The sequence below is a fragment of the Engraulis encrasicolus genome, chromosome 22, assembly GCF_034702125.1.
Source record: "Engraulis encrasicolus isolate BLACKSEA-1 chromosome 22, IST_EnEncr_1.0, whole genome shotgun sequence".
Classification (NCBI taxonomy): Eukaryota; Metazoa; Chordata; class Actinopteri; order Clupeiformes; family Engraulidae; genus Engraulis; species Engraulis encrasicolus.
In genome coordinates this window covers 47,382,488-47,405,178 of record NC_085878.1, presented here as the reverse complement: position 1 = coordinate 47,405,178, position 22,691 = coordinate 47,382,488, and the positions used below count along the sequence as shown (strand labels likewise).

The following is a 22,691-nucleotide window of genomic DNA, read 5'->3' as shown; positions in this document are numbered from 1 at the left end:
TACAGGCTTGGTCACTTATGCAGTTTTCAGGCTGAGCAGAACAGTGCCCGCATCAGTTACATTCGGCACAAAAGTGCAAACCACTCGTCTTCATACCGGTCTATGAACCTTTCCTCACGAGACTGTGTTACCCGGATGAACCTTCTGATGCCATGTTGGTGTCACAGTTCGCAGAGAGTAAACAAGTATTTTTTACTTCACATCTAGAACCAACTTTCTGGTTCTCGAATGCTCAGGCCAGTGCGAGATTGGGTGCGGGAACGGGCATGGTTCTCAGTCGGCCTGAATGTGCCATTAGAGTGAACTACTGTAAGTAATCCTCAAAACCTCCCTGAAGTAAACTAACTGCAAGGATAGCCATCTGGAGCCATTTGGGGTATAGGTTACTCAAAGCAATGTCAAATAGGTTTCTTCTTTGTTCGCTCCTTAGGTTGGCTGCAGAATTGTCTCATTTGAAATACAGAGAGGCAGCCTGCTCCGAGTGTTTGGTCCTTGTGAACACTCAGAAGGTGGAAGAGTGAATTCTTTTCACCCTGTGCGAAGGTGATAAACTACAACTCAACCATCTGCTGTTTCTTATGAATCAGTAGTCAATGAAAATGAAGCCCGTACAGCAAACTTCCATACACTAAATACTTACAATAGCCATCTGCCACCTTTTTAAAGCCTTCACTTCTCTTTTTGGGTAACCTCAGTATTGATAGCAGCCATCATGTTTTATGCATTTTGCTTTTCCTCTAAGTCATTTTGTTTTGTTGTTTTCAGAGGCCCGAGGCCCATCATGATTCTCCCAGCCAGCAGGGGTCAGCACCTGCTGGCTCATGGGGCTCCTGGGGGCCCTGGGCAGAGTGCTCCCGCAGCTGTGGAGGAGGGGTACAGGAGCAGACCAGGCCGTGCCTCCCTGCCCACAGCCACCCCGTGGTGCCCCCTCACCAACCCCAGCACCATCACTACCCTCACCACCAACCTGGCAACCCGCCTCTGGTGGTGTCAGCGCTACGGCCGTCTGTGCCACTCTACAGAGAAGGCAGCCAAGGCCGATCTCCCCATGCCAACAGCAGCTACACACAGGCTGGAGACTCAGACAGAACTCAGCCGCGAGTGAGCCGGCCCAGCAGAAGGTGAGCTGTGCTTTGGATTTCTCTGTAAGGTGTGGTTCTGTTTCACTCAAGAAAGGCTGCCAGACGGCTAGCCCAAGGGGCTGGAATATAATCCGCGCATGCGCGAGTTCTGAGGTACACTTATATCAAAACTTCATCACGTGAGTATGCCGCGCTACTGTACACAGTATATAAGTCCCAGCGCGGCATACTTCGTCCTCTTTAATCCCTCACGCGATCTGATAAGGTACGAATTGATACTGGTAACGAGGTGCCTACTGGCAGTTAGCTGTCCGAGAGCTGGTGACTATTGTTGCCCCTCTCCAGGCTATCGTTATCAGGCTATTATCCCCACCTTATTAAGGTGTGCTATCGCCGCTTATAGTAACGGTGGCTTCTCCCTGTAGCTTGTGCTTTCGCATGTGAAGCTACCTCTCGTGGAATCCCCGAGGCGCATATCCACCTGGAATTCAACTTGAGGTAAGTAATCTGTTGTTGTGGTTTGCTCTAGGGAGGAAAGAGATTACAGAGACATCTCTCTAGCTATATCTCTAATGTTGCTACAGGCACCTTCGGCGCCGTTCAGTAGCTCACTGTGATTCTGCCGCCACTCTCCCTCTTCTATCGAGTTGCTTGCGTGCATGAACTCTCCTGCAGGACGGCCGCGACTCTTTCCTCTGTCGAGGAGAAGTTACTCGCTGGGCTCGTTGGTTCCGCAGTGGAATAATTATCCTGTGTAACAAACTGCCGCCACTCTCCCTCTATCGAGTTGCTTGCGTGCATGTTATACTCCAGCCTGCCTCATCTGACGTGATCTCGTGCTGCGTAGCTCTCGGCACCGACAATCTCATTCTCGGTACCGGTGAGAGATCAACGCTGGTACCAGAATTCCACTTGAAATTCAACTTGAAATTCAACTTGAGGTAAGTAATCTGTTGTTGTGGTTTGCTCTAGGGAGGAAAGAGATTACAGAGACATCTCTCTAGCTAATCAACGCTGCCTGCCGCCGCTCTCCCTCTGTCGAAGGAGTTGCTTGCGAGCATGTTATAGGCTACTCCAGCAGCCTCACATGACGTGATCTCGTGCTGCGCAACTCTTGGTACCAACAATCTCATTCTCAGTACCGATGAGTGATCAACGCTGGTACCAGGGTCGGTACCTAGGGTGATTAGTGCTGCTACTGGAGTGTGAGACACTTAGTGCCCACCATCTCTTGCACCTCTGCTGGAACCATATCTGGTACCAGGCAGTAACAGTGCTATCAGGTTCATGCCTAAAGTCAAGGTGTGACTGAAATAATAATGATACTTAATGATGAAGTAATAATAATATTAATAATAACATTTATATATTTTAATATAGGTTTAAAAAAAAAAAAAAAAGATGCCTGGATTCCAGAACTGTTTTAATTGCAACAGTAGAATGCCAGTGAAAGATGCACATACACTGTGTGTGACATGTCTGAGCCCTGATCATGCACTAGCTTTAAGGGCAGGGAGAGCGGTCTCCCCTTCTCATCACATACTCTACTGAGTAAGGTGAATAGGGCTACATGAGATAATACACCATCCTCCCAGGCGTCCACGGACTCAGGTTCGATACCAGCTACTCAACCCTCTCCTCAGCAACTGTCTGAGACCTATGATGTTCTAGCAATAAAATGGCGTCTCTGGTGAAGGGGAATTTGTCCTTGGCATCCGGTCAACAGTGGTTGATGCACCAGCTGGCTGAGCGCCATACAGCGCCACTAGGGCCTGGGCACCAGGCTGCGCCATCAGGCACAGAGCGCCAGATGGCCCCTTCAGTGCAGCCTGCAAGGGTGTCACCACAGCAGCTGTCCTCACAAGGTGCTGATAATAGTGTGGAGCTGCTATGAGTGCAAGCATCCGATAACCTTGATGCTGGATACATAGATGGCTTAACATCTCCCCATCATTCTGATTTGAGCTCAGACCTCTTCCCCCGGACTTTGTCAGGGAAATGACGACTGTGTGGGAGCAACCAGAGGCGGCTACCCCTATGCGACAGTGGGCACAGTTTGCCAACATCCACGGAGCAGATAACGTTGGTTTTTGGCAACTATTTTGCGATGGATGACTATTGCTGCTCTCGTCCTCCCTCCTACAGCTCTTGTGGGGAAGGTGGCCCTGCCGCACGTTTTCTCCCACACTCAATTGGAGGTGTGGGAAATGTGTTCTCCCAGTTCTTGGGTTGTTTCAACGGTAAGGTTTGGTTACCGGCTACAGTTCAGGCGCCGCCCCACCCATGTTCAAGGGTGTTCTTTGTTTCTCATCAGCCAGATCCAGAGCGGCAGCTGGCCTTACAGAGGAGATAAATACTCTGTTAAGGAAAAGAGCAATAAGGGAGTTAAGTCGCAACGAACGGCGGAGTGGCTTTTATTTGAGCTACTTCCTAGTTCCGAAACTAGATGTTGGATTCCGTGCAATACTGGACCTAAGGCCACTAAACCAGTATTTACGCCCGTTGCATTTCAAATGCTGTCACTGACCCAAATCTGTCAATCGATTCAGTGCGGGGATTGGTTCACGAGTATAGGCTTCAGAGGTGCCTATTTCCACATTGCAGTCCCACCCTGCTCATCGCCAGTTTCTCCGATTGCGTTGGAGGACAGAACTTTCGAGTTCAACGTCCTTCCCTTCGGCCCTATCCCATTCACAAAATACATGGACACAGCCTTGAGCCCGCTGTGTCAGAGGGGCGTCAGAGTCATTATCTATCTCAATTACGACTGGGTTAAAATGTTCCCAGTAGAGTCAGCAGGCAGGGCAGGACACAGCAATGGTAATGGAATACTTACAAATGGTTGGGCCTGTCTCTCAATTCAGACAAGAGCCAACTGCCTCCCTCACAACAAATCACCTTCCTTGGAGTGAAACTGGACTCTGACGATGGTGGCATGTCTCTCGGATCAGGAGGTTATTGCCCTGAAACAATGCCGGTCACAGTTCATGGGACGGAGGAATGTGCATGCTCACCAGTGTCAGAGGCTTGCTGGGCCTCATGGCTGCTGCATCCTAGGTGGTACGCCTTGGCCTTCTAGATATGGGTCCAGTTGCAAAGTGGTACCTGCCCAAGTACACCCAGTACTGGACAGGGGGAAAATCTGTCCCTCTGCCACCTGTGTGCCTATGAGCCCTCCAATAGTGGGCCATACCCCAGAATTTGTGCAGAGGTGTACGACTAGGCAGAATCTACCAGCGCAAAGTTCTGACCACAGACGCATCGCTGTCAGGCTGGAGGGCAGTCTTGAATGATGTAGGAGCCAGAGGAGTGTTGGAAAACTGTCCACATAAATATTCTCGAGTTGAGACTGATATATCTTGCCCTCCGGCACTTTTTGCCAGTACTCCTCCTCTAAGCAGGCACTCGACTCCACTCGATCAGAGCAGTGCACCTGCCGGGCACTCTGAACACAGCAGCATACCTGCTGTCAAGGGGTAAGCCACACCCAAGTGAATGGCGATTGCACCCGGAAACAATGCATCCGATCTGGGTTCATTTTGGTAAGGCACACAGCAATCTTTTCGCCTCAAGGGAGTCGACCCACTGTCCACTCTGGTTTTCCTTAAACCAAGACGACGCACCACTGGGGGGGTGGACGATCTTCCCCCCTCTCTCCATGATTCCTGGAGAAGACCAGGAAGGAGAACCTGAGAGTTGTCTTAATGGCTCCATTTCGCCCCCATGTGCCATGGTTTGCAGAGATTCAGACCCTCCTCTCGAGCACCCCATGGCAACTCCCATTGCGCAAGGGGAGAGTTGTGGCACCTGACACCAGCCGCCCTAAATTTGTGGGTCTGGCCGTTAGAAGGGACACCCTCCTCGCTCGGGGGTTGTTATTCTCAGTTACAAGAAACCTTGCAGTGTGCTAGGGCCCCATCGACAAGAGCTGTGTACTCTTAAAGATGGGCACACCTTCAAAGCATGGTGCGAACAGTGGCATGAGTGCCCCCGGTCCTGCCTCTAGCTTCAGTCCTGGAATTCTTGCAAAAGAAACTTGGTGAAGGCAAGTCCCCTTCAAGCTAAAGGTTTTTCTCTCTGCAATATCCCGCCTGCCATAAGCGAGTAGATGGCAAAAACGCTCGGAGCTAATCCTCTGTCTATCCAATTCATGAGAGGAGCTCAAAGACTGCGCCCAAGGAGGCTTCAATCTGTGCCGCCATGGGCAGTTCCACATTGTCCTCAGTGCTCTGGCGAAGCCCCCATTCGAGCCCGTTGGGAGTATCAACCTAAAATGGCTGTCTCAGAAGGCGATTTTTCTTCTCGCCATCACCTCAGCGAAGCGTATTGGAGAGCTACATGCGCTGTCCACTCATCCTGACTGTTTCCATGTTCAGCCAGAAGGCACCGGTGTGGTCCTACGCCCTAATACAGACTTTATGCCGAAGATTCTTTCAACACAGAATCTCAACCAGGCGATTGTGTTGGACTCCTACCGCCCTCCTAACTCTGAGCCACCTCATGGTCGATCCTGAAGGGAGTCCTTTTAGAAGAGGTTGCCCGGTGGCCTGCTGGGCTTCACCGTCGATCTTCACAAGGTTCTATAACCTCAACATGTTATCTCCCCAATTCCTTTTGGAATTCGGTTCTAAGCTTGTGACAGATGGTCACATATTCGACTGTGTTTAACTTGAGTTCTGTTAACCAGTCACTCTAGCCCTGTTGGCATGTGGACATTCAATAAGGGTCTTTGACTCTTGCATTGTCCAGTGTCTTTATTCAATTGTCGTATGGTTGTCCGCCGCGACGTTTGGGCATACATATTCCAGCCCCTTGGGCTAGCCGTCTGGCAGCCTTTCTTGAGTGAAACAGAACGTTGGGTTACGGATGTAACCTTGGTTCTGTGAAGGAAAGAAAGGCTGCCAGACTTCGTCGTCGCTCTGGACTTCGCGTTCAGGATTTTTATGAGGACGAAGTATGCCGCGCTGGGACTTATATACTGTGTACAGTAGCGCGGCATACTCACGTGATGAAGTTTTGATATAAGTGTACCTCAGAACTCGCGCATGCGCGGATTATATTCCAGCCCCTTGGGCTAGCCGTCTGGCAGCCTTTCTTTCCTTCACAGAACCAAGGTTACATCCGTAACCCAACGTTTTGAGAGGATGTGAAGTGCTCTAGGATGTTGAAGAGATTGTGCGCTGTGGCACACACACACACACACACACACACACACACACACACACACACACACACACACACACACACACACACACACACACACACACACACACACACACACACATGCACACACTACTCTTCCATTGTCTGACAACACGTGCTGTAATAGTAGACCAACCAGGTATCATAACTGTAACGTTTGCCACTTCACCAGAGTGTGTGTGTGTGTGTGTGTGTGTGTGTGTGTGTGTGTGTGTGTGTGTGTGTGTGTGTGTGTGTGTGTGTGTGTGTGTGTGTGTGTGTGTGTGTGTGTGTGTGTGTGTGTGTGGGCCACAGCGCAGAGGCGACAGTTAATAACAAAAAAACTGCTGGAGACAGTTAATAGCAGAGGGCAGGGGTGTCTCCAACTCAAATTGACTGAGGGCCAAAATCAAAATCTGGAACGAAGTTGTGGGGGCCGCCAAACTCAATATTTATTTTGAAAAATGCATGCATGCACTTAATACTCATAGTTAAATTTCACACACACTCTTTCCTATCATATATGGTAGTTCAAATGTGCCTGCCCTGCACAATATGTCCCAAATGAGTGTGAGCTGTTTCATTGGCCTGGGCCCACTGATATTCCTGTGGCACACCAAATTTCATGTTCAAGTCTTGTTATAAATGTGTGGGCCAACTATGATACACATTTGAAATGATCTCGTGGGCACGTAATAAAATTACTCCACGGGCCAGATTTGACATCCCTGGCAGAGGGTGTCTGCTGGCCACTGATGGAGAGAGAGAATGGCTCTGCTGGAGCTCTGCTTTGGCTGCTCTCCTTCTCTCCTGTGTGCCCAATCTGCCTGCTCCAACATAGTAGCTGACATAACTGTGCCGGCAACGCAAAACAGGAGGGAACACAATAGAGCAGCCAACCCCAGAGGACGGAATGCCATATTAGCCAACCTCAGATGGGGGAATGCCATATTACCCAATCGCAGAGGGAAATATCATGGAAATCAAGGAAAATTAGACACCCGGGCAGCCAATAGTAGAGAAAGGAAATATACAAGCAGCCAATAATAGAAGGACAAAATATATGTACAAGTAGCCAATCCAAGAAGAGGGAATATCTGAATAGCCAATCACATAGGAAGAAATGCCAAACCAGCCAATCCCATCCATCCATCCATCCATCCATCCATCCATCCATCCATCCATCCATCCATCCATCCATCCATCCATCCATCCATCCATCCATCCATCCATCCATTCCTCCATCCATTCCTCCATTTCTCCATTCAGGTGCATGCTTATCTTGAAAGCCATCAGCTTTGGGAAAGAGTCTGTGTAATCAGGCATGCATAAACATATCTTGGCTTCAAAGAAACACTGCATGGCAGTAGAAGTTTAATTTGTCATGCTCTGGTCTTTAATGTGGTTGTTTTGCATAATGCTCTGTGTACCACACACATATTTGAAGTGGTTCCAGGGGTATTTTAGGTGGTGTGTGGTGTGTTGTAGGGCATGCCCAAACAGCGGCTTCCCCTACCAGCTTGCCAGCCTTCTTCATGCAAACTCTGAGACATGTACTGTAAGTTAGACTGTGCCAGTGGAATGCAGGCGGTCTTTGTCCCTTTGTAAGAATTTCTGTCAAACATAAGCTCAAACGCAAACTCATTTGGTGGCGGTTCACTCTCACGGACAGCGGGAACTCTTTTCGTCCTCAGTCCTCCACAGCACACAAGTGCACACTAAACAAAACGGAATTGCATTTATGCCTCACCTGGGCAAGGGGGCAGCCCCCAAAGGCGCCCCAAGAGCGCAGTGCAGCGGTATGGTACCATGCTCAGGGTATCTCAGTCATGGAGGGGGATGGGGGAGAGCACTAGTTAATTACTCTCCTCACCAACCTGTCATGTCGGGAGTCGAACCAGTAGCCTTTGGGCTACAAGTCTGACGCCCTAACTGCTTACCCATGACTGCAGCCTGAGCTCTGAGGCACCCTTCGTGGGGAGTGATGGCATGTCAGGGGCTGTAGCCTCTTACTGCAGATGGGCCCGTCAGCGGGCCTATTCACTCTTTGTTGAAAACACTCAACTACATCATAACAACATTGCAATGACAATACAAGGAGTCTTAGGGAACCGAATAAGACTTGGTCACTACCATTTTGTTGACAGTAAGGTTATAACAGAGGCTCTGGGTTAAGGGGTTACAACAGTGTTTCCCAACAGGTGCTCAGCAGCCCCCCAGGGGGCATTGGGGAGCCCTAGGGGGGAAGCTTATGAGGAGGTCCAGTCTGCGTTTATGAAAAAAAAAGGTTGAGATTGAACCACTGGGTAACAGGGTCTTTATCTGCTCCCCACTCCCACTCTAACCTTGGTGAGACCACAAGCTGCTTGCCAGTGCAGTTCTGTAATAGGCATTGAAAAGACTTCAGTAGTACCAATACGACTTAACACACAGTATGACTTGGTCATTGCCGCTCTGGTAGCAACACATTTATAACAGGGCCCATATCTTATCAGCATTAACCCTTTTATATGATGACTGCCTCTGGTTCACAGGGCTTTTGTTCGGTATGGCTCCCATATCGGCCTTATCTCACTGGAAACAGGTTGTTATCGTAGTGTGATGTGGTAAACTAGAGCTGTGTTTCCCAACCATTCTTTTGTCTTCCATACCCCCTTTTTGTCATATCTTGAGTACCCCTTCACTCTTGTTCTGTATATCTCCCCCTACCCTAGGGTGACTATGCTCCATGCATTTGCTGTTATTATATTTTTCCACGTACTCCTTACAGTGTGCTCAATATGTCTATATTACGATACACTGAACTCATGATTCGATTCGTATCACGGTTTTTGACCTACGGTTTGATACACCCCATTATTTTTTAGATGTATCTTTTTAAATGAATCAATTTGCTTTTGTCACAATTGCCAACATCATAAAATTGATACAATATTGTCACAGCCCTAGTGCTCACATCCCCGTAGTGGTACATGTATTCGTGGTTGGGAATCACTGAGCTAAAGGGTTGAACCAACTAGGGAAACCAGAATGCTTGAGGGCAGAAAGCCGGTAATTGGTTTACTGCTGTTGCTCTTTCTGCAAGTGTATGCAGGGAGCTAACAGCATTGGTAGGTGGGAATAGGTAAGCTAAGATGAGATGCCCTATCACAACCTTCAGGAATGGGTACCACTGCTCATGACTGTGTGTGTTTGTGTGTGTGCGTGTGCGTGTGTGTGTGTGTGTGTGTGTGTGTGTGTGTGTGTGTGTGTGTGTGTGTGTGTGTGTGTGTGTGTGTGTGTGTGTGTGTGCGCGCGCATGCACGCGCGCATGTGTGCGTGTGCGTGTGCGTGCGTACGTGTGTGCGTGCATGCATGCATGTGTGTGTGTACATGTATCATTGTATCATTCTTGAGTGCAGTTTAGCAGTCCATCTGTGCTGATATCTTTAACCCTTGTCCATTTCTAGGAGAGGAGAGAGCTCTGTCGTCCCGGGGAAGTACGGCTATGGGCGCATGCCGTATGTGGTGTCCACCCAGAGGGAGCCGGACTCCCCTTCCCACCCCCCTGCCCAGTCCCACCCCCTGCACCGACAGAGACGCTCCCCACACACCCACGGGGATGGCGGCAGCAGAACCAGCACCACGCGACACACCTCCAGACCTCACAACCCCTACTACAGCCACCACCAACATCAACGTCAACATCACAACCCCTACCACCACCACCAGCACCAGGCGGCTGTCTCCCAGCCCCGAGGTGCTTCGTCCTGGGTGCCCCTTCACCAGCCTGGCACAGGCACCAGCACGCAGCAGGCCTCAACAGCAGAAGCAGATGCAAGGCCCTACAACCCTCTACCTCCATCCTCCTGCTCCGGAACACCCACCCAGTACAAGATGTGCAACCCCAATGTAAGCATCCCAGACCAGGGCACAATGGCCGACTATGGTTGACGGTCCATTTTAATTCTCTTCTCTTCTCTTCTCTTCTCTTCTCTTCTCTTCTCTTCTCTTCTCTTCTCTTCTCTTCTCTTCTCTTCTCTTCTCTTCTCTTCTCTGATATGGTTTCGCAGGATTCATAGTTAGGACAATTTGTCAAATCATTTCAGTCAATGAAGATGACTTGAATTCAGCCTGATTTAGCATGACTTTGAGGTTCACTGCATGTTTCTGTGGGGCTTCTCAAGAATCTCAACCATAACATCATAATCATATAGCCTAGGCGTAATAAGGCATAATGATCTTCATAATGATGATGGCTTTTATGAACTGCAGTAATTTGCTTTGACTCAGCAACCTTCTATACTCTGTCTCAGTGAGTGGAATTTTTTGTCATTCTGACTTGGCGAAGCTGCAGATCTAGAAACAGAACAAAGTCCCTTAATTACAAAAAAAACTGTCTGTTGAGGTGCCGAGGATGTGATTAAATCTTCAGATAATGTGCGTACAGTCACCCATTACGTGGTAATTGCTGTAATTATGCCGTAATCATTTGACCAATTAAGGTGTCAGTTTGAGCAACTTTCTCCATCCAAAAGACTCGAGCATGGAAAGGAACACAAAAGAGCTTGTATCGGTCTGTGAATGTGAAAATAGTCTGAGCATGAAAAGGAACTCTAGGAACACAAACAAACACAAATAAACAGCACCCATTTGTCATTGTGGTCTTGTCAAAATGTCAAAGCACAGCACACAGTGTGCACAACGAAATTGGGGCAGCCTTTCCAAATGGGGAGCCGTGTCTCTCTGGGGCACAGGGGCATTACTGTCAGTTAGTGAACTGTAACCTGTGACCCTCTGGTCACAAATCTGTTATCTAAACCGCCAGCACACCACTGACGTCACCCACCAACAACTTGGATGAAGAAGACATGCTAAAGCAGGGCTTTTCAAGTTTTTTTGTGAAGGCCAAAATGCAGAAACATAAACATGCACCAAAATGCACCACAAAGTTGCCATTTTGCGTGATGGAAAACTGGCTCATTGTAGCCATGTTTGGATAATGTATATTCGTTATTATAGCAACAGGAAACTGAAAGCCCAGATTGTTGGAAGTGTTGCACTGACAGTTTGTCAGGACTCTCCTCAGCAAACAGAGTTGAGCATATTGCATTCTATTTTCAGAATGTGCTGTGGGCCACCAAAAACTGGACCACGGACCACACAAATGGGCCCAGCCCAGGGCCACAATTTGGACATGCTTGTAATGAAGAGTATGAGGCTGAGCATACTGAACAGTCTGAGTATGTGCAAGATAATGAATGAATGCGGCATAATAATGAATTCCTAGTGACAGTTTCCACCTAGTGTGTAGAAGATGATAGCTGGTAGATGTTTACGTATATAATGTTGTCATAGTGTATACTCAACAGAGTGCAGAAAACATTGGGAAAGGAGTGGAGTATCGAGTAGCAAGATGGGGTTCAGTGTCAGTGTCTTGCTCAAGGACACTGGCCTTAATCAGGAAGAAGGCCCAGTGGCTATCCAAGTGCTGAACCCCTAATCTACTGTACCTCCTGGTTCCCCTTTAGCATCACAATTTGGAGAGGTAGTGATGCAAAATATTTATTTGATGCCCCGAGCAGTGTTGGCCAAGGGAAATGAGAAGAAAGCTTGGGGTGTGAGAATGAAAAGGCATTTTAGATTTGAATTTTAACTGGGTCAGCAGAAAGGAGGAGAGAGAGGGGGAGATACAGAGAGATAGGCCTACAGAGAGAGAGAGAGAGAGAGAGAGAGAGAGAGAGAGAGAGAGAGAGAGAGAGAGAGCGAGAGAGAGAGAGAGAGAGAGAGAGAGAGACAGACAGACAGACAGACAGACAGACAGACAGACAGACAGACAGACAGACAGACAGACAGACAGACAGACAGACAGACAGACAGACAGACAGACAGACAGACAGAGAATGACAGAGAATGTCAGAGAGTGATACAGAGAGTCAAGCTAGAAACAGGAAGATATAAGGACTAATTTTGAAGATTTGAAGAGAGGAACGAGAAGAAGGGAGTGTAGTGAGTGGTGAGAGTGGAGAGGTGTGGGGATGGCACTCATAAAATCGAGGAAGAGGGAGGAACGCAGCCCGGGGCGGAATGCAGCTCTGCCTCGCCTCCCACTGTTCCCCTGGCAACCAACTAGGGTTCAAAGGTCAGCTGTCATGACCTTTCACCTGACACTCAGGACTCCCCTTTGGGTGTGACACTTTATCACATCACCGCTGCTTCACACTTTTTCCTTTGAGTGTTTCTTGTGCTTTGTTTCTTTGTTATCTTTTTGTTTCTTAGGTTTCACATTGAGTTGTTTTTCTTTCCTTTAAGCGGCTAGGGTATATGTTTCGTTCATCTTCTCCTTTCTTCTTTTCCTTCCCACTTCTTTTCTTCCATCGCCCACTTGATATATCACTCTGCCATAGCCTACTGGTGCATTCAAGTTGCTTTACTTTTTCGGCTCGTTTTTGTTCTCTTTCTTGCGCTTCACTGGAGGCGGTGTAGTCATGTTACTTTATAACATGCTGACACGCATATAGTTCATACACACATCATTTTTTGACATATGTTATGTGTGTGTTAAGGAGGGGGTTACATTGTGTGTGTGTGTGTGTGTGTGTGTGTGTGTGTGTGTGTGTGTGTGTGTGTGTGTGTGTGTGTGTGTGTGTGTGTGTACGTGCCTGTGTGTCCGTCTGTCTGTCTGCAAGGATGTCTGTGCACGCCTGTATGATATGTCTGTCTGTCTGTCTGTCTGCAAGGATGTCTGAGTATCTCTATCTATACCAATCTGAACATGTATATTTGTGTGTGTGTGTGTGTGTGTGTGTGTGTGTGTGTGTGTGTGTGCGTGTGCGTGTGTGTGTGTGCGTGTTCAGCCCTGCCCAGCCTCCAGCAGGAGTATCCGTGAGGTGCAGTGCTCGTCCTATAACAGCCAGCCCTTCATGGGCCGCCTCTATGAGTGGGAGCCCTTCAACGAGGGTGAGTTGACACACACATACAGGTACACTACACACACGTACACACCAGGGCTTGGCATTCACTTTTTTTTTCACCCACCGGCCACTGTGGCTACTGGTTTTCCTGAGTCACTAGCCATTCAGCTATTCCACTAGCCACAGATTCTATATTGTTTTTTTCCTTTATCATGATGTTGTATGTCTGACCTCAGAAGATAAGGTACTAAAGCAAGATTAGTGTATAGCTTTCTACATGGAAGTATTTATCAAATAGAAAGTAAACTGAGTTACTGAGGTTTTTCTTGAACTTACAATAAACAATTGATACACAAGGGGCAAACAACAGAATATAGGATATGATGATTTGTCATACCAAGGAATAAGCTGCCAGCCAAATTGGCTAGTGACACTGAAAGTATTACTAGCCACAGCTAAGTTTTACCAGCATTTGGCTGTTTGGCTGGTGCCAGTGTCAAGCCCTGGTACACACATGCAGATGCACACAGCCATACATGTGCACACACATACACACAAAGTTACACCATCACGCATGCAATGCACGATGTGCACACACCAAATGGTTCGCTATGCTTTTGTTCTGAATGCATTTGTATTGCATTTGTATTTGCATCACATATTTCAAGACAACTGTAATTTTGGATCAAATTTCAAATGCAAGGCTCTAGAGCCCTCAGAGGATTGTGTTCTGTCATGCACCAACTTGCTCGATATGTCAGAAATAGCTATGTTAGCAACTTAGTTGTGTGCTATGCAATTTCCCATTGGCAACTAACCAAGTTGCTAGCTGGCTAATAACTATACTTTCGAGAAACGCACCCCAGTGTTGTGGTATGATACGGTGTGTGACATGGTTTTCAGATTTGCAACTCAATGCGTGTCAACTTTGCCTACAGTACAGTCATATACATTTATTTGGTTTTTTTTGCTGACTTTTCATGCCTTTGTTGCCTCAGGCTAGACTCGAACCCGGGCCCCCGGATTTATAGTATGGCACCTCAGTCCACTGAACCCCCCCCCCCCTCCCCCCCAGTCATATCATTTTTAGTTTAGTCATTCAGACAGAACGGTATGCGGCGAGGACATAAATATTAAATCATCCGGTGCATCAGAGCGCAAATTTAGCCGTGGGCTATTTTAAATCTCATATGCCAAATGACTAGACTATAACTATGTCATCGCAGAGTGGCTCAGGAGGAGGTCTATGTTTGTGGTGCAGTTGAAAATGACAGTAGCTGGTGTGATGTGACCGTGACTTGCCACCTATTCTGTGCCAGACTGCTGTGATACAGTGATGTCAGCTGTCTACTTTGTAGTGGTCTGCCCCACAACAGACTCATATACTGTACGTACTATAGCTCTTTGCTTACCCTCTCCTTATGTTGTGTCCCCCATTGCACTGTGAAGACTAATTTAGAAATCTCTTCTTAATACGTTGTCCCTGTTATAAATTTGGTGTTATCAGAATGGCAATGACCAAGTCAGCTGTAATGCTGATGATGACGGTAAAGTCTCTTTTCAATGACTACTACAGTGTTCCACTGGCAGGGCAGTGTGCATTATATGGCTCCATGGATGAACTATGTGTAGATATATTTTACATTAGCATTTACACACTTAATGCCCTTCCATGGCTCAAGCAAGGCACTGCACTACTACACCAGCGACCCTGGTTCGATTCCGGCGCGGGTCCTTTGCCGGCCCTTCCCCATCTCTCTAGCCACGCTTGCTTCCTGTCTGTCCTCCACTGTCCTGTCATAAAAAAGACATGTACACACATTGATTTACGTAAAAAATTATGTGTGTGCAGCATGATTTGTGTATATGTATGTGCTGCTGATACTGTTGTGATTTGTATGTATGTAAATGTTCTATTTGTAAAATTGTTATGCTTAATTTCCTAACCTTAACTTCCTTGGAGATAAATGAAGCATCTCTACTGTACTCTGGTGCTTTAGGCAGGCTCCAGGCCAATACAGGCCCGGCCAGACCAGTGCCGCCTTTGTGATTCCGCTCAATTTCATTTACACCCAGAGGCGACTGTGTCAGGGAGCACGCTTTGAGCTTTGGCTGGTTCCGTCTCTAAACGTGTTCGGCAAATGACCTAACAGAGGAGGCAACGAAAAGGAAGGTGTTTGACTCAAAGCATTCAAGCTTGTCTGAGATAGTTCAAGCTGCACTGAATGAAGGTGGTGAGAATGACTTGAGGCTCTGCATTCTGTGGGTCCAGTATTTAAACTCGTAAAGCCAAGACTCCACAAATATTTAAGAATTGTTCGTTGATAATCATTGACTTACTTATTTCTTGTTTTGCTAAAAGTTTAATTTACTAAACAGTACCTCCCACCATGATGCTAACAAATGCCAATGCAGACATTTCAATTGCTTTGCACGAAGGCAAAACTTCTTTTTCCACCTGGCAGTATAACAGACTCTGGAATCACCTCTGCCTTACTGTCAAGGTCGTGACCTTTCTTCTGCTGTTAACAGACTGGCTGTCAGGCTTTAACGGCACGGCTAGCTCTGATGTACAGTCTCACACCTCGCTAAGCATGAGGGAAAGGAAGGGAATGGAAGGGAGGGCCCCTCCATTTTTACTTTTACACACTCGGCTGACTGACTCGGCTGCTCACGGGTATCTAGGCAGCCCTCTAAATATCGCAGGACGGAGCATGCAAAGCAGCTATCTTAAGCTTCTCTCTGGTAATAAGTGGTATTTCCCCGCCAGCCCAGGACTGTCGAGATGTCAGGAAGCAGGATGGTGTGTTTGTGTGTGTGCACGTGTGCGTCCGTGCGTGCGTGTGTGCACGCTATGACCCGTATGACAGGGCTATTATATTGACTGTCTTTTATAATTCCATTCTATGTTAACATTCTGAGTGTATGGTGTAGGGATGCAAACGATTAATCGATTAATCGACTTTAATCGATCATTGCATTAATCGATTAAAAAACAGTAATCGCAATTAATCGACAATTCAACTGACAAGAGACCCAGGTGAAATGGGCATGTGAAGAGTGTGTGTGAAGAGGGGTGTGAATAGTGGGAATATTTAAATCACCTTTGGATTAAATAATTTATTTAAATGTGGTATTTTATCTCAATTTTTAATTAAAACATGAATTAATTAAAATAGATTTAGTAGGTTTTTTTCAGAGAAACATTGAGATTTCGGGGGGGAAACGCCGCTTATCAATTAATCGTAAGTCGATCGATAACACTATCAACTAATGATTAATGAATTAATCGATAATTTGCATCCCTAGTATGGTGTATTCTTTGTCTTGGCTTGGCTGACGTGGTGAGGTGTGTGTGTGTGTGTGTGTGTGTGTGTGTGTGTGTGTGTGTGTGTGTGTGTGTGTGTGTGTGTGTGTGTGTGTGTGTGTGTGTGTGTGTGTGTGTGTGTGTGTGTGTGTTTCATCATCATCACCAATATATCTTTGTGGGGCCCTCACATTTACTTCCATTCATATTAACTCTAACAATAACTAAAGAATGCTAAACTGTGCCCACACCAAAACAATCCCTAACCTTAGCCTGTCAGTGAGGAAATATTTTTACACTTTTACTTTTCCAGTAACAACAAAACTACCAAGAAAAACACTGCTAGATTTATGGCCCCCAAAATACACACACACACACACACACACACACACACACACACACACACACACACACACACACACACACACACACACACACACACACACACACACACACACACACACACACACACACTTTGAGGATGCGGGTGATTCACCTCACTTGGTTTTGAAACCGTGTCTTAGTCTTGCCAGGATCCGCAGGTCTCGCTGGCAGTAATTTGGAGAGAGAGAGAGAGAGAGAGAGAGAGAGAGAGAGAGAGAGAGAGAGAGAGAGAGAGAGAGAGAGAGAGAGAGAGAGAGAGAGAAAGAGAAAGAGAGAGAAAGAGAAAGAGAGAGAGAGCTTGCATGGCTTCCTCTGTTCCCTCTGGGGTGTGTGTGTGTGTGGCAGAAGAGTCAGGTTTGGCATGGCTCACCCTCACACGCTCATGCCTGCCTGCCTGTGGTTTTGTCAGACGCTTTTCCCTGTGAAGCACGCTCAATGGCCCTAGACCACAGCCAAACTGCCGGTCCCAACACAGCAGTCATGCCCAGCTTGGTGTCATTTCAACTGTGTTGAACCTACTTAGCATGTCTGATTTATTTTGCGAGGCCATTAAAGCCACACTAAGTAACTCAGTTTTCATCCTCGAACAGGTGTTTTCAGCACTTGGCCAATCTATTTGGTCTGATTATTATTGTTGTGGTCATTAGTTTCAGGCCCATGAAATGGCTCAAATGCTGATCTGGAAACACTGATAATAATGGAGTAAGCCCCTGAAACGTTTACTTCCAAATTTTGCTGCACGGTCAGAATAATTTTTCAAACATTTCCTGACTGACAAGTTATGGTTAGGTATTGTTTTGGTTTGGGCACAGTTTAGCATTCTTTAGCTGTTGTTAGGGTTATGAATGGAGGTCAACGGGAGTGTCCCACGAAGATATTATGGTGTGTGTGTGTGTGTGTGTGTGTGTGTGTGTGTGTGTGTGTGTGTGTGTGTGTGTGTTTGTCGTCAAGAAGTACAATAAGAGTGCATAAATGCAGATGACCTAAGGAAAGAAACTCTTTACCTTATGATAATGTTGTCTCCTTCTACAGTTTATAGTTCCCATGATATGTGAACTCACTCCAGAGGATACTCAAGTACAAATAAAGGGAAATAATGAACAATGTGGAAATAGGGTACACGTTTGGCAAAATATATTTATTTTATATAATATTTTAATGCATTATTGTAAACCTTAGAAAAGGAAATACAAATATATCAATGAAATACAAATATATCAATCTTTTTTTTTATTTTTAATAACCAATAGTAGCCTAATTGATCATGATCATTTAATTAAGGATTTTTTTTATTATTGGGATCATGTAAAAGTCATAAATATCTTGTGACATGATGATGGATAGCCTAAAATTTCATCATGATTTTGCAAAATACATATTGAAATTAATCAATTCTTGCCCTCTTTCTCTTTGGCTTCTCTGGCATGGGCTCCTGACTAATGTCCACGTCAATGAGAGGTGCGTGAGGCTTCAGGTTGGGACTGCAGTAGGCCTCTGAGATCCAGACCCTGCCATCAGCGGCCTCAGTCTCCACGAATGATGGGCAGTTGAATGTCTCCCACATGCGCTGTTTAATGACTCGGCCCATCTGCAGACCGTAAGGCCGAGGGTTGCCGGACTTAGTGGTCAACTTGGGATCTACCACAGAGTGGTAAATCCTCTTGAAGTCCTCCACATTGCAGCCATGGATCTTCAGAGGCTCCTCCTGGGCCAGTGACCCATTGCTGCAGCTGGGCTTTGGGGTCAAGGTCTGTGGCGGAGCTGGAGCTGATGTTTGCAGGCGAAGGTCAGGGAGCACAGCAGCATTCTTAATGTAGCGCTCGTCCAGAGGCTCCTTCATCTGCCGCAGGCTGCTTTGTAGAGCATCCTCTCTCCTCTTTCTCTCAGCTGCCTACAATATATGCACAATACAGCTACTTAATGACTCAAACCTTCATCTTTAACGTACATCACATTCATATAAGAAGATTCATTACAATTATATGAAAGCATAATTATACCTCAGCTTTGTAAGAGGAATCATTCAGATGAGGAAAGAACATGTCCTCTTTCTCCCTAGGAGATGGTGACCACTCGAAGGGGATGTCTATGTCCTGAGGGTTGAATTGCTTTCCATCATTGAGGCATCTTTTTCGCTTGATGAACCCATGGCAAGGTGTCTGAGGCAGTCCCAAAATCTCATTGAGGCTGTAAGGCAGTCCTGCAAAGGTTGACTTAGAGCAGAAAAGAGCAGGCTTGGGGACATACATGACCTTGAAGTCCTGCTTCTGCACTTTACTGGGCTTGATGTGGCAGGGGTTGGCCTGCTTCTTTCTGCGACCTTTGCTCTCACAGTTGGTTTCGTGACTGCTGCTGGCACCAGGCTTGGTATTGTCAGGTCCTGAGCTGGAGATGTTCTGGTACCCAGTCTGTGGGACAGGCAGGACCTTGATGTCCTGGGCCTGCACTTTACCGGGCACAATGCGGCAAGGTTTGGCCTGCTTCTTTCTGCGACCTTTGCTCTCAGAGCTGTCTCCATTAGCACTGATGGTGCTGGAGGGCACATGGTCACTGATGGAAGGCACTTTAACGTTGGTGTGGTCCTGATGCTGTCCCTGAAGGTCCCGTCTCTCCCGAACGAATGGAGTTCCATGGGAGGTGGGTCCAGTCTGTGGGACTGTGTCCTGCAGGTATACATCTTGTCCAAGACCAAGTAAGATGTTGGCAATCTCAAGTGTCTGAGGAGCCTTGGGCACCCCATATCCTGTAGCAGCACCCTGAAATCCGTCTTGAGTGGAGAGGGAAATTAGGTCTGAGATGGATCCACAGTGATCACGATGATTTTCTTGGTAGGCCTCCTGAGGTCGAGGGATCCTTATGCGAAGGATCAACCTACCACCACTGTGGTCAACCGTGGAGACAGGTAGATGGAGAGGAGCCTGAGAAGAATTGCCCCCGGATGGACCATTGGTCCTGGCACGGGTACACTTCCTCTTAGCCAAGCTCACTCCTTCTACATGGTAGTCCTGAAGGTGTTTGGCCGGGACAATGTTTCTTCGAAGGCTGTAGTGGCCATTCAGAGAACCCTGAAGGAGAAATTCATATTAGGAAATCCTTCAAAAATTAAAATCTAAAATTATATAAAATGTAATTTTTATGTAAAATTACTTAAAAATGTGAGAGTAATTTATTGTGGCATACCTGTCTCATATTTGCTGAAGAATTCGAGCAGTAAATGTCAAGAAAAGCTTTTTTTTGTGAGGAGAAACAAGAAGTGTGGCTGTTCAATTCCATCAAAAAGATGAACTAATCTTTGTTTGGAGAAGTATTTCCATAGCAATTTAGAATTTAGAATTTAGAGTGTTTGTGATGTCACTCAGTTTTGGAAAGCCAAGTCAGTGGATTTTTTTTTGAAAAATAACAACCCCATTTGTAGTTGTTTTGGCAACTGTGTAGAGTAGAGTAGCATTTAATACCAATATATTTGATACATTCATATAATTTATATACCAATACAAAATAATTTTGGGCAGGTAAATAAATGATATGAATAAATAAAATGCATTGATTGAATAAATTATTAAAATCATTTTAAATTTAAAATATGAGAACAATATGCTGTTGTTGTTGATGTTGTTGTTGTTGCTATACCCTAGCTACCTATTTAATGATTGCTTTAATATTTTTATATACAAGTCTGCAGCCTACGCAATCATTCATATTTTTAAATAGCCTATCGATAATAACAACAACAGCAATAGGGCCTAATTTTTCGAACCTAGAGGCTGGCATGATTTTTACACAAGAACAGAGACCACAGGCCTACAAGTGGCTAACATGGCATAAGCTTATTACCAGAGATTCTAGGAGAATTATCCACTCTCTCTGCTATTACTGTAAGATGACTTTTGTCTTGTGCCCCCCACCCCTTTCCCCCCATCATTATTAGGCCTTCTATCAAAGGTCCTTTTTTCTTGGATGACCTCCTCTTTTAGATGTGCACCTGTGCCTTGCAGGCCTGGCTTCTGCATGCAGCAACATTACATACAAATGTGGAGTGTATTGTGACTAATTAATACAAAAATACTAATTAATACAAAACAGTCCCTTCATTTATTGTAAAAAAAAAAGAAAGTAAAAAAGTCTGATGTCCCACACTTGTCTCTGCTGTACTGTTCTCTATTGGCTGGAAACCATTGAAGGTTATACACAGTTTTTCTCCATTGGTTTGGCTCATTTCTCGAAACAGAGATGACATTCTCAAAACAACATGGACAAATCCCCAAACCAGCTTGCATTTTTCCACAACCAAATGGCAATTCTCATTGCTTTCATCAAATCTCAAATGCTTTGTAGATGTCTCAAATGTTTAGTTCATCCTTGCAAATGCAAGCACCCTACAGTTAACACATTGAGCATACATTTAGCACATTTTCCCAAATAAACTGATCTTGCTTATCTAACCAGATTAGACAATTCTCAGTCTAATGCATTACTCTCTCCAAAACATGTCGGCATAATTTCATTGTGTAATTCATGATATGCAAAATAGTCTACACAATTGTCAAAACAGTCAAGGACATAATAGTTTAAGAATTTCGTTAAACAGTAACTTCATGACAGCTATCAACAGGTCTGGTGATATTGTAACTTTACTAGTTTGTAGAAAATAATTTTACAACCGTGTAATCTACAGTTTTCTCTGTTATTTGGCTAATGTTTTGACATTTCTTCAAACGACAATTGCAAATTGTTTTGGGATTTGTCCATGTTATTTTTAGAAGGTTATACCTGTTTTGAGGTATGAGCGAAAACAATGGAAACCTGTAATATATGGGCATTACTTTATGTGTGTGAATTTATAGTAAAGAAATTTACTGTTACAGTTTTTCTCGATTGGTTTGGCTAATTTCTTGAAACTGAGATGATACTCCTATAACCTTTGAGTCATTTGGCCAAACATTCTTACACTTCTGCACAACAGTTCAGATAACTAGCAAAGTCAAAATGGTTAGATGTTTTGTCACTATGGGACTACGTTCAGCTAACAGATTTCGACTACTGTATGTATAAAAATGATTTACTAGTCCAACACAGATCCATGAAATCAATGAGCCTCTCTGTGCATGCTCAGTCTCTGTCCCTACTTAGAATTGGCTCAAAATACATGGCAAGCATTTTACATTTTGGGGCCAGGATTGACACCTCTGCTTGTTGACAGACACATGGAGACAAAGCGCTAGAGAGGAGGGTGAGAGAGAGAAAGAGATACAGAGACAGACGGAGTCGGAGAGAGAGAGAAAGAAAGAGAGAGATGACCTAGCAGTTCACAGCTAATGCCTCCCTGACTCCTGCCATGTCCTTGGTTGCCTAGCGATGGCACGTGGCTGACGTGCGCGGTGTGTCAGAGGTCACCCGGAGAAGAGCTGCGTCTCCCCCTGGACCTCCCCCAGTGTGTGTGGGCAACTGTGACGGAGTCTGTACCCAGCTTGTGGTCTTCAGTTCATGGGGGCTTCATAGGGACAGTACTGCCCTCATGTGGGAGGTTGTGGAGTGACCCGTGAAGAACGTCAGGAGTGCTCTGCTGAAATGCTCTGCTTTGTCTGTCCGTTTGTTAACATTGCCTCCTGGTCTTGACACTGTTCGAAGCTCAGTGGGCAGGCCATATCGTCAGGACAAGGAGCGCCTGTGCCCTTTCTCCTGTGATTATTATTTATGGCTTCATGTGATCATTGATGCTTCATCTCTGTGCATCATTTCTGACAAGGTGACAGTGTCATGCTCAGAGGAATGGGGTGTTAGGTCCAATAGCCAAGGAATTTGTGCTGGCAAAGATGGTAGATCAGCAGAGGATGGTGGCTCTTA

The 22,691-nt window shown here is 46.0% G+C and overlaps 2 protein-coding genes across 2 annotated transcripts in view; one reads left to right on the top strand and one right to left on the bottom strand.

The window, feature by feature from the left end:
• adamtsl7 (ADAMTS-like 7) overlaps positions 1-22,691 on the top strand; it is a 116,209-nt gene that overhangs the window by 5,129 nt on the left and 88,389 nt on the right. Inside the window, exons 3-5 of the mRNA XM_063188222.1 lie at positions 766-1,121; positions 9,713-10,154; positions 13,100-13,202. Of these exons, the coding sequence (XP_063044292.1) occupies positions 766-1,121; positions 9,713-10,154; positions 13,100-13,202 (901 nt within the window). The remainder of the gene's footprint in view (positions 1-765; positions 1,122-9,712; positions 10,155-13,099; positions 13,203-22,691) is intronic.
• Positions 18,119-20,107, bottom strand: LOC134438615 (uncharacterized). The gene is made up of 3 exons (XM_063188223.1): positions 20,028-20,107; positions 18,848-19,912; positions 18,119-18,738 (listed from the first exon to the last, which is right to left on the bottom strand). The coding sequence occupies exons 1-3, from the start codon at positions 20,034-20,036 to the stop codon at positions 18,232-18,234; spliced, it is 1,581 nt and encodes a 526-aa protein (XP_063044293.1). The 5' UTR covers positions 20,037-20,107; the 3' UTR covers positions 18,119-18,231.